We start from the raw sequence: 12,224 nt of genomic DNA on the forward strand, positions 1-12,224 counted from the left end.
GATCTAGCCATTTTTTTTCAACCCCACAGGTTGCATGCATGTGGACACACACCTGCCAAATGTGTGCAAATGCTCCTATCTTATATCTACAGTATAACCTAATGTAGGCTGAAAACAGATACATACAGATAACGCTATATATGTAATACACTTTTATTTATCTGTCGAACTGTGTGTCCTACCTTTGTTTCCAGGCTATTTGTTGACTCTGTAGTCACACTTAACACTCACACCTGACTCTGTGCTTGTCTTACCTTTCCTCTACAGCCTACAATGATAAGATTGTGGCGTTTCTACGGCAACCCAACATCTTTGAGGTGCTGCAGGAGCGGCAGCCGAGTTTTGCCCGGAATCACTCGCTCAAGTATGTACAGGCTTGGTTGATGCTGGTTTGAAGGAATATTTCAGATATGAATAAATACTTATGAAATATGTTCTCCTGCCTACATTATCACAATTATGCAGTTTTGTTCATTCATTTTAAAGACAATTGCTGAGCCTTGAGAAAAAAGAACAAGTAGAAAATCTACATGTGTTTTACTTACTAAGTACCAGTATTTTGCACAGCTCTGATTGTGATACATTTTTTTATGTTTCTGTCTACACATGTATGTGTGTGTGTGTGTGTGTGTGTGTGTGTTTATGTGTGGGTTCTCAGAGAGAAAGTCCACCACATCCGCACAGAGGGGACCCAGAGACTGGAGAAGCTCTCGTGTGATGCTGATCTGGTCATGCTGCTGAGGTAGGCTAAGGCATAAGAACAGCGCAGAGATGCCTGATCCAGCCGATACTTTTCACCGATTTGTGAATGATTAAAGGTTTGCTCGCCACATTTCAAGTAACTACAGTAGGTACACATTATGGGGATCACTTCACTAGCTCCTTGACATAGAAAGGTAATTAGATCACTTCAGGGGAAACCATGTTGACTGTCATTTTAGGAATTCCAAAACACATGTTTCGGTGTTTTCCACAGCATCCCAAATGCCTCTGCACCTGTGCTTTGACTATGTTAACCATCTCTTCTTCTCTGTGTTTTTGCTCACCCACACAGTCTGTTTGAGGAGGAGATCATGTCCCACGTCCCCTTGACCACGTTTCACCCAGGGTTCAGCTTCTCCCCCCGCTGCTCCCCAGGGTCCTCACCCCAGAACTCCCCAGGTTAGTGGAGTGACACTGTTGACTTATATTGCAATCTCTGAAAATAGTAGCAGTGTTGTTAGAGGCAAATCATTGTTCTCCCTTTTGAGTTATTCCTAGAATGGTTTTTGGTCTTTTGAGAGATTAAATATGAGAGATGTGTTTCACTTGTAATATTTGAATAACACTATTTTGGGCTTGGAGTATAGTACAACGTATGCAGTCTTGTATCAGATTGTGCTCTGCAAGTGGAGGTGTTGCCCTGCATGTGTAACTGTCTTTACTGACTCCATGCTGTTGCCCGGGGAACAAGGCATTCAGGAGCGGCTGCCACTGCTCCCTGCCTGCTGTCTGCCTAGCGATAGCTCTCCAGGTCAGGGGTCACTTTCATCTGCTCTGTCTAATCTGCCCCTCCGACTTACCCACCTGATCCTCCAGCCTCTCCATCATGAATCGGCTCTACTGATCTCATCTGGAGCCTATTATTCCCCTTCCCTAATCTTGGATCTATGACAAGATTCCCTTTCTCCTGGTGTCCCTGTTGCCTGGGGCAACATGGTGTTGAATACCTTTTCTCTCCTACTGTGTATTTCTCCTGGAGTCCTCAACGTGGTGTCTGTTGATTACCTCTCCTGGTGGTCATTTTCTCCCCAGTATTTTTCATCCGGTATTTTTTAAGTCAGATGGACGCTGACCTGATGTGAGGTGGATTTGACAGATCTACATCATATCAGGGGCAGGTCTGCCCTGGAGTTATCTGGAAAAGCCCAATTTCCTCAACAGGAAATGCAGTTGTAATCTCAGAGTGCTGACCCCCCTGTTGATCCTTGGTCTATACCGACCTCGATGTGATTGTGTGGTCAGCTTGAGTCTTGTGTTATGATGAATGCATAGGACAGTGCCATAGAGAATCCTCTGAATCTCTGAATATGTTGTGTTTTTTTGTCTTTGTGCTCAGGGACACAAAGGGCCCGAGCACCAGCCCCTTACCGCAGAGACTTTGAGGCCAAACTGCGCAACTTTTACAGGAAACTGGAAGCCAAAGGATATGGCCAGGGCCCTGGAAAGATCAAGTAAGAAACCCTTGCCAGGGACACCTATATCTAACACACACACAGAGAATAACAGACACACTGAGAAAGCACTTTGTCCTAAAACCGTACAGGCTACTTAGTGAAGTTATTTGCCATTTGCTAATGAGCATTGTTGATGTTGATGGTTCCTCGGTGTCATGGCTAAATTCCCAACCTGGCTCATTCAATCTGGCCCCCTAATCATCCCCCACTGTAATTGGCTCATTCACTCCCTCACTCTCCACCTCAAACTGGTGTGTGGTGAGCGTTCTGGCGCATAATGGCTGCCGTGCATCACCCAGGTGGGTGCTACACATTGGTGGTGGTTATTAGTGAGGTCCCCCCTTCCATGTGACGTGCTTTGGGTCTCGAGAAAAGTGCTATATAAATGTAATGTGTTGTTGTTGTTGTTGTTGTTGTTGTATTGATATGTGTATGTGTATGCATTGTATATGTAGAATGTATGTGTATATGTTTGTGTATGTATGTATGTGTATATGCTTTATATGTACTCATTCTGTCCTCGTGGACACACATTGTGTTTCAGGCTGATAGTGAGGCGAGATCACCTGCTGGAGGGCACCTTTAACCAGGTGATGGCCTACTCACGCAAGGAGCTGCAGAGGAACAAGCTCTACATCACGTTTGTGGGAGAGGAAGGGTAGGAGTCTGCCTGTCCGCAGGAAATACACACTCTTCCGTATTATACAACCTCTCTTTTTCTGGTGTTCACTGCTTTTGACCCTGAGGGCCAGATGTACATACATTTGCGAACGTAGTGTTATCAGCGTCATGGACACACCGCAGATTGCGAATGCTGTCAGACCCAAGTTTCCGTCGTATTTATCAATCGTTCAATCCTTAGTGTAAACTGCGCCTTTTTCTGCCGTTCTCTGCCCATAAACGCAATTTACGAACGTCCACGACTAAATGGCAGCGCCTACAAGCGCAGTTGAATGAAGTTAACTGATGACAACATTAAAAAGAATCAAACGTTTAGCGATCATGAAATAATACCATACATGATAAGATGTAAACAAGCAGGGAGATAATGAAGATCAGTAGTTCTACTCAAACTACTTGTGCACGTAGGCTATGGAAGATTGGTCAAATCTAGCAAGTACAGTAGGAAAGTTTAAGTGAATGACGTTAAAGTGAAAGTAAGACATTCGAAAGGCCAACGAAAGTTGAGGTTGCTTTTGGTAGTACAAATACTTTCACCACAAAAACTGGTGCTCTAAATAGCGATTCTGTTGTCTTTGAAAGGTTCTCTTATTGACGCATTGAACTGCAATTTGGATTAACACCTGCTTTTATAAGGCGGAAGTATTTAGGCGCAGAATAGACGTGCGCTTTCACGAGCAGTCTTTGTACATACCGCGGAATACATAATTAGGCGCTCTTTACTCTTCCCCTCCCATCTTTTTACGCTAAACTCCCACTTTCCCCTGGATCCTCCCATGAATGCATATGCATGACATGACAAACGCAATCTGCCACTTTCAGCTCCCGCGACAGGCAGTTTGTGCTTTTACATCATTGCGGCCTGTTTGTACATACCTCGCAATGATTTTACACGCACATTGCGAAATAAATACGCCTGAAGTGGGCGCAAAAGCATCTGGCCCTCAGAGTGATTTACTATTACACAATTTTAATCTTAAATCAGTTATGGGCATCTTATGAGACTTATATCAAACTTACTTAAATCAGTAGTATATATACAAGACATGGGTGAGATTTTCTGAGTTTTAATTTCCATTCAGAATTTACTATATCTACTAGATTAATACCCCTAGATTTGTCTGTAAAAAGGGCCCACTGTATGTCATTGATGTTGTAAGTCTCATCTTGGCTGTCTGTCTGTCTGTGTGTGTGTGTGTGTGTGTGTGTGTGTGTGTGTGTGTGTGTGTGTGTGTGTGTGTGTGTGTGTGTGTGTGTGTGTGTTTGGTGTGACCTCCTGCCTGCTGCTGTCCGTCTCTCTCCCTCAGCTTGGACTACAGTGGCCCGTCACGAGAGTTCTTCTTCCTGCTCTCCCAGGAGCTCTTCAACCCGTACTACGGCCTGTTTGAGTACTCCGCCAACGACACCTACACCGTCCAGATCAGCCCCATGTCTGCCTTCGTGGAGAACCATCTGGAATGGTGAGGCCCCTCGCACCCGCCTCTCATAAACACGCACACTACCTGTTTGGAAGAAGCAGGAGCGAGAGGCAGTTTTTCCCACAGTGATATATTAGCTAGTGGTGCGTTAAGCACCGGGTGAAAAGATTAGGAAATAAATGGGCTTCCGAATACTGTTGTGCAGAGAGTGCTAAGAGTGCCCTGTATGTTTAAGGAGGATACAGTAGACAAGGCCTGCTATTGTCATTGGATGTGTTTCTATTCTGGACATAAGAGTCTAGAGTGACCCTCACACTCTCCATAAATAGACAGTGTAGCTTGAGAAAGCCCTTCCCGGAAGTATAAACTATTGTGAAAACTAGTCAATGTAATTTATGATGTCTTTTTTTGGGGGTGGGGGCTATTTGCATGGGTCTCCTGTTTCAACTTTACTTACAGTACTACAATGAATGATTTTTCAGTTTCTGACAGTTTTATAAGAGAAGGGTACCAAGCATAATGTGTGCACAGGTGTGGATTTGTCTTTGTGGTGTTGTGTTCATGTGCATGTGTGTGTATTCAGGTTCCGTTTTAGTGGGCGTATCCTTGGTCTGGCCCTAATCCACCAATACCTGCTGGATGCCTTCTTCACACGACCATTCTACAAAGCCCTCCTCAGACTGTGAGTTCATCATTACATTCACTTAGTCCTTTACACTGATTCTTTTATGTGAATAATGTCAATGAAAACAACAAAAAGACAAGGTATGTTATCAATTGATATTCATAGATATATGAAAAGTCTAAAGACTACTGCTAGTTGAAGAGCTGTTTTGAGATCTTGTGATCTGTGAATCCAAATGCTCGCATTCCATATGCACAGGAAATAGCCTACATGTATAAGGTCAAGCCATTCATGAGGGCTATGTTTCATGAGCGCTGTTTGTCATTGGCAGAGCAACTGATCTCAGTGACCTGGAGTACCTAGATGAGGAGTTCCACCAGAGTTTGCAGTGGATGAAGGACAACGACATCACCGACGTCCTGGACCTCACCTTCACAGTCAACGAGGAGGTCTTCGGTCAGGTGAGAGGCCCCCCCATGGGCTAACAGATACCCCTACAGCCAACATTAATGGTAACAAATATAGCCAGTGTTATATGGTAACATTGTTTATGTACAGCACTGAAAACACAAATTGTGGTGACAGGTAACAGAGCGGGAGCTGAAATCGGGTGGAGCAAACATCCAGGTGACGGAGAAGAACAAGAAGGAGTATATTGACCGCATGGTGAAGTGGAGGGTGGAGCGAGGGGTTGTTCAGCAGACACAGGCCATGGTCAGAGGCTTCTACGAGGTATGCCAGGACGGGTCAAGGCACATCGTTTGGACATTCTGTATATTTGCACACCCTGTTGTATTTCTCTTTCATACACCCACACACACACACACACATTTAAATTCTTTATTTGGATTAGAAGATATATCAAGGCATATATCATGGCATAATCCAAATTTGACAGAAAGGTGTACAACAACAGCCAATATCCCAGAGCACACACACACACACACACACACACACACACACACACAGTCTATTTCTCTCTCTCTCTCCTCCTCCTCCTCCTCTGGGCTTTGCAGTAGCTGTTGGGCTGAGTGGTCAGATGTGTGCCCTGAGCTCTGTGTGTCTGTGTGCAGGTGGTGGACTCTCGGCTGGTGTCCGTGTTTGATGCCAGGGAACTGGAGCTGGTCATCGCAGGCACAGCAGAAATCGACCTGAACGACTGGAGGAACAACACCGAGTACAGAGGAGGTCAGAACCAGGCAGCCCATATTTTACTGACCGCAAGGACACATTCATTTCTCATTCAAAAATAGCATTGTGCTGCACAGCAATAGTATAAAGCCATTATAATTACACACATACATACATACAAGCTACTGGAAAATGGAACTCAATTCCACTACATATTAGGAATTGTGCAACTCTGAACAGTTTTAAAACTTTAAAACTAACTGATGTTATTGAAATGTTGTTGTTGTTGTTGTCTTGTTGCTGATACTGTCTGTAATGTTTAGTATACATTTTATTTGTGTTTTTAACTCCTGCCCAGGGACCACAGATGCAAATTAGCTAACTAGCTAGCTCTGGTATAGAACTAGTTCTGTACATGGTCCCTGTCAACTAAACTAAACTAAACATTACTACATATTCATATTACATACCACACCTAATAATGTTAATGTTTTTTATACTCATATTAAACTAAAATGTAGCATTTTTATTTTTATATGGTGTTGTATGATATTGTAGTATAGTATGGTACAGTGGTCTGAGACATTGTATGAGGTGACATTACGTGATATAAAAAGCCATGCTAAGATCTATGCTGTTCCCCCTGCTCCAGGCTACCATGATGGGCACATAGTGATCCGGTGGTTCTGGGGAGCCGTGGAGCGCTTTAATAACGAGCAGCGCCTGCGTCTGCTGCAGTTTGTGACTGGCACGTCCAGCGTGCCCTACGAGGGCTTCACCGCACTGCGGGGCAGCAACGGCCTCCGCCGCTTCTGCATCGAGAAGTGGGGCAAGATCACCTCACTGCCCAGGTATGGTATGCAAACCTGTGCCACCTTAGAGTCCCTGCCCTCCTGGCTAGTGGGACCACCTGGCCTTCTCTGCTGTTGGGATTAAACTCTAATCAAGACTTTGTACTCTGGCTGAGACACGATACAAGTATGGCTCTTGTGGTCAGGATACAGGCTTATTGCTCCAGATGGCCAGGCTGTTCTGTCCCTTCACCACAAGCATGTTGGGAAGTGTTATAGACCCTTTCAATCTGTTCCTCAAGGGTTTCCAGTTTCCAGAAATGTTTTTGTTTGTTTGTCGGCAAGTTATCATTAACTCAATGTTGTTTTCTGTGCAACTGGAAATGTGTGTGTGTGTGTGTGTGTGTGTGTGTGTGTGTGCGTGTGCGTGTGCGTGTGCGTGTGCGTGTGCGTGTGCGTGTGCGTGTGTGTCTGTGTGTGTCTGTGTGTGTCTGTGTGTGTCTGTGTGTGTCTGTGTGTGTCTGTGTGTGTGTGTGTGCGTGTGTGTGTGTGTGTGTGTATATGTATTGTGTTAGGTCAGTTGAGTCCCACTCGTATTTGGAATACATCATCATCACTAAATGGATTTGCATATTCTGACCAGTCTTTGTTGAATATGAATACAGTATGCTTCATTTGCATATGTTACTGTGACTAACTAGCCAATTTTGGTCCAGTGGTTTCGGCCTTAATAGCTCTTTGTGCTCCAAGCATGTTGTTGAAATATTTGCCAGACGCAGGTGTATGTTTGGACACACATAAACACAAGTGACACTTGAGCCCCAACATGAATGAGTTACAATTCTCTAACAAAGAAAAGGCTTCCTCTATGTTACCCAAATACACACACACACACACACACACACACTTACCTACACCCCCCTCTCTTACAAACAGTTATACATACATACATACCCCCCCCCCCCCCCCCCCCCCACACACACACACACGCACACACACACACACACACGCACACACACACACATATATACACACAGTATACTAGCATGTCTGTGTCTGGTCCTGTCATGCATGAGAAAGCCTGGGGAAGTAGTCTGACCTACATGCTATTTTAAATGCCATTAGTACACCTCCCTCTCTCCCTCCCTGGCTAAAGCAGACAGAGAGCTAAGGTTGGTTTTACAGTGTTGTTTAAAGCATGGGATATTGTCATGTCCCATTTGCTGTTTCAGCTGTAGTCGAGTCAGTGTTCATATCGTCTCTTCCCCCCATAACATTCTTAAATGAGGTTGTGTCCTGAGGTTTAAAGTTCAGTGCTTCACTGGATTTATGATCCTGTGTTTACTGAAGCTGGTGAACATTATAAGAGCTGATCTTAAAAGGTTGTGAGCAAGAGCAAATGTAGGGGCTATTGGAGTGACTTGACCATTCATACTGTACTACTGACAATAGGATTTCAATATAGAATCTATTTGTGCTGTTATTCTAGTGTAGTAGCTACAAATAGATACCTCTGTTCTGAACTGTGCATGTAAGTGTTTTATGAGCAGTTACTTATCCAACTGATCTTTCAGCACTTACACTTGTGATAGAAGCTGTTTTGTGCATTTATTGATTCGTTTATTAATACACATAATGGATTTGGACGTCGTTATCCGAAAGTAGAGTCCATGGGAGTCCATTAAGATTCCTCCCAGAGCTGACAGTTACAGTATCAGTTATCAGTAAAAAAGAAATACGGTACCTGAGAATTACAGCTGCGGTTGAAACTTGTCTTTCAGGGCTCACACATGCTTTAACCGCCTGGATCTTCCTCCGTACCCCTCCTACACGATGCTGTATGAGAAGCTGCTCATCGCTGTGGAGGAGACCAGCACGTTTGGCCTGGAGTAACAGCTCCTCACCTCCGGCCCCATCCAACTAGGGGACCCCAAAACTGCAAAACTGTTGTTTTTCACAAATGTGTACTTTGCTGTGGACTGTCGTCTCTTTTTTTTAAAGGAAAAAAAAACTTTTTTTGTGACTTAAAAAACAAACAAAAACAAAACAAGATAAAATTGACAAGACAAAAATGAAATGCATGTGTAACTCACCTGTTAATACTGTATGCACATTCTTTATTGGGTTTGCACAATCCAAGCTGGTATGCAAAGGTAAACATGTGGCTTCAGCCTTCTCCTTCTCTCAGGGCCTCAATACTGCGACTGACCGCACCCCAGCCAACCACCCAACCCACTGCAACCACAGCCAGAGTGGGCTGAAGCCTCCAGTTGTGTTCCCCCTTCGCCTCACCATATCAGGACTTCTGTTGCATCATCTCCTTCTCATGAGAGACACGTTGCCACTTTCGTTGAAGTTGACACAGGAAGAACGGATTTATGAGACAGGACAGGAGGAACGCTCCAACATTAATTCAACGTCACTGGATGTGTTGTTGTTACTGTTTCACCATCATGCCAGACCAATGGACATGGGTATTGAGACCAGTATTTATGTGTGACTTCACCAGAGCCTGTCCATGTCTCAGTGATCTGCAGCAGGTCAAACAGCATCACCTCAGTTCAAAATGGCCATCACACCGCATCACCTCAGCATCACCTCAGCATCACCTCAGTTCAAAATGGCCATCACACCCCATCACCTCAGCATCACCTCAGTTCAGAATGGCCATCACACCCCATCACCTCAGCATCACCTCAGTTCAGAATGGCCATCACACCCCATCACCTCAGCATCACCTCAGTTCAGAATGGTCTCTGCAGGATCCAGACAAAAATATGACTTGTTAGTTAATTAGTCACCATGTGGTAAAGAAAGGGTTTGTTAGTCACCATGTGGTAAAGAAAGGGTTTGTTAGTCACCATGTGGTAAAGAAAGGGTTTGTTAGTCACCATGTGGTAAAGAAAGGGTTTGTTAGTCACCATGTGGTAAAGAAAGGGTTTGTTAGTCACCATGTGGTAAAGAAAGGGTTTGTTAGTCACCATGTGGTAAAGAAAGGGTTTGTTAGTCACCATGTGGCAAAGAAAGGGTTTTCACATGTACTGTACTGTATGTGTTTGTGCTCTCTGTTGGCTGTTAATCAGAGGTTCAGAATGGAGAGATGGAAGAGTTAGGACAGATTGCTGATCTCTACATATGATATCTAAAAAGACATTTATAGGCGTCATCTGGTTTCACATATAGCAAAACCATACACATGACATTTAGTTACATGGTGACATTGCACTTCTATATGGATGCTGCCCTTTAAAACATTAAAACCCTTCGCTTTTGTGAGGAGGAGCCTTCTGAGAGGACAATAAAAGGGCCACAGTCACTGAAAGTCTCCGGGTTACTCCAAAATAAGGCTTTATGCAGTACTTCTGTCATAAAAAAAAAAAAAATGTGTCATTGTGGAAAGCATTCCACACAATCTGAAGGCATTACTGAGTCCAATGTTAAAGCATATTCATCATTACAGATCAAATGTAAGGGCAAAGACCACTGCTTTATCTGTGTTGTTTTTATTCTTGTTTTGATGTTTACACAATGTGTTTATCATTTTAAACATACTCATATTTGTAAGGATGATATGAATGTTTGGTTGTGAGAAGATTGTTGAACTCGGCTTTTAAATGATTGTGCATAAACACATGACGACACTGAATATTGCCTAGCGCAAATCTAACTTGACTTTATTACCTTTGTTCAAGCACAGATAGAAGCTAGACTTCTCCTTTAATGCTGTCATTCTATCTGTGGATGATAAAAGGTGCGCTTTTTTCTTTGGCTTTAGACCCCTGGATGGTGTAGCCATACAGCATATTTTTACTCGTTCAAAGTACATAGGAAATCACTCTTAACTACGCAGACAATGTCAGTACCAAACTAGTCTTGTGTCCCCTTTAGAAGTACAACGGCTGTGTTTCGTACATTTACAATTTTGCATTTTCCTAATTTTATTGTTGAGGTTAAAATGAAAGACTGTTGGAGTGAACACATTGTTGTCAGAGACGAATCACCAAAGATTATCATAATCATCAAACAAAGCAGACATTGCTGGTTGCAAGCCTGCATGTGGAGTATTCCAAGTAGAGAGAAAAGCCATACAACATCCAAGAGGTCAGGCAGTTTTAGCGCCCACAAAATGTGATGAATGCCAGAGTAAGAACAGAGCTAAAAGAAACATTACACAACAGTATACATTGGTGATTGAATTTTGAATGCGGTAGTCGACCACAAGCACTGGAAACATTATACTGTATATGAGGACTATTTTAGGGGGATTACTCCATCTCATTTGGCTCACACCATCTGGCGGTCTGTCACAAGTTATATAACTGGCACCTGAAGCATTTATCCATTTGCTGAGGAGATCGGAGCTCAGCCATTAGAGGGTTTGATCAGTTAAGAGTTTATGGACATAGTTGGCTTGACCACTGTAAGAATGTAATATAAACTGTGTTTATATCTTACATCACAAAGTGAAAGATGTATGAATTGGACCTCAAACATACCTGTGTACATATTAATACGTAATGTGTGTAATTAGACTAAAAAGGATGAGACTGGAGAAAATATATAGATAATTGTATGGTCACATCGTTTGATGGACTGTTTCCAGTGTAATTATTTATTGTAAAAAGTGTACCATGCTATGCATATTTTGTCAGATTAATGAGCAATGCAATTTCTCATGGTATCAGTTATCGAGGCCTTTTCCTTTCTCCTTTATGAAATGTTTTAATACTGATTTTCTGTCACTATAAGTGAAAGCTCTCAATCTGCCACACACTTCATTTTTATCTCATGTCTATTTAGAATTAGAAGCCACACATGTCTATACTGTCTCTGACTTACACTCTCATGTTCTCTTTCTTCATCCCTGCCTCACACACACTCTCTCTCTCACTCTCTCTCTCTCTCTCACACACACACACACACTCAGACACAGACATGCACACATGCCATTGCTGCTTCATTGTTTTACCCTGTCCCTTCTCCCCTGAAAATATGCTGATTTTTTTATCATGGGTGCACTCATATTTACTCTCTCTCCATCTCTCTCTCAGGCTCTGCTCTGTATTTCAAGCCTAGCACTGTTACGAATGTCAATAAACAATCACTTTGTAATGGACTGTAGTTTCGCCTCTGAATTTGTCCACAAGAATACACACTGGTCCACGTTACAGAGGATTTCAGTCTTTTGTGATGAGATTTATTGAGATTTATTGTGATGTCTGTTGTGTGTGTGCATAACATAATTATATGGTGATACATATCGTTCAATATCACCTGCAGTTTTGTATGACTCCGCCTCTGCTATGTAAATGATGTCTGACTGCAGACTGATTATCTGATGTAGTGAGTCTGCTGCTGCATT

General features: G+C 43.1%; 1 protein-coding gene across 1 annotated transcript in view; it reads left to right on the forward strand.

Moving 5' to 3' along the window:
- Positions 1-11,978, forward strand: part of hecw1b (HECT, C2 and WW domain containing E3 ubiquitin protein ligase 1b) — a 49,229-nt gene extending 37,251 nt beyond the window's left edge. Inside the window, exons 18-29 of the mRNA XM_042057230.1 lie at positions 268-364; positions 659-742; positions 1,055-1,161; positions 2,099-2,213; positions 2,761-2,874; positions 4,205-4,357; positions 4,899-4,997; positions 5,272-5,401; positions 5,526-5,672; positions 6,014-6,128; positions 6,724-6,922; positions 8,644-11,978. Coding sequence (XP_041913164.1) covers positions 268-364; positions 659-742; positions 1,055-1,161; positions 2,099-2,213; positions 2,761-2,874; positions 4,205-4,357; positions 4,899-4,997; positions 5,272-5,401; positions 5,526-5,672; positions 6,014-6,128; positions 6,724-6,922; positions 8,644-8,755 — 1,472 coding nt within the window. The 3' untranslated portion in view covers positions 8,756-11,978. The remainder of the gene's footprint in view (positions 1-267; positions 365-658; positions 743-1,054; positions 1,162-2,098; positions 2,214-2,760; positions 2,875-4,204; positions 4,358-4,898; positions 4,998-5,271; positions 5,402-5,525; positions 5,673-6,013; positions 6,129-6,723; positions 6,923-8,643) is intronic.
- The last annotated feature ends 246 nt before the right edge of the window (positions 11,979-12,224 follow it).

The sequence above is a fragment of the Alosa sapidissima genome, chromosome 1 (assembly GCF_018492685.1).
Source record: "Alosa sapidissima isolate fAloSap1 chromosome 1, fAloSap1.pri, whole genome shotgun sequence".
Lineage (NCBI taxonomy): Eukaryota > Metazoa > Chordata > Actinopteri > Clupeiformes > Clupeidae > Alosa > Alosa sapidissima.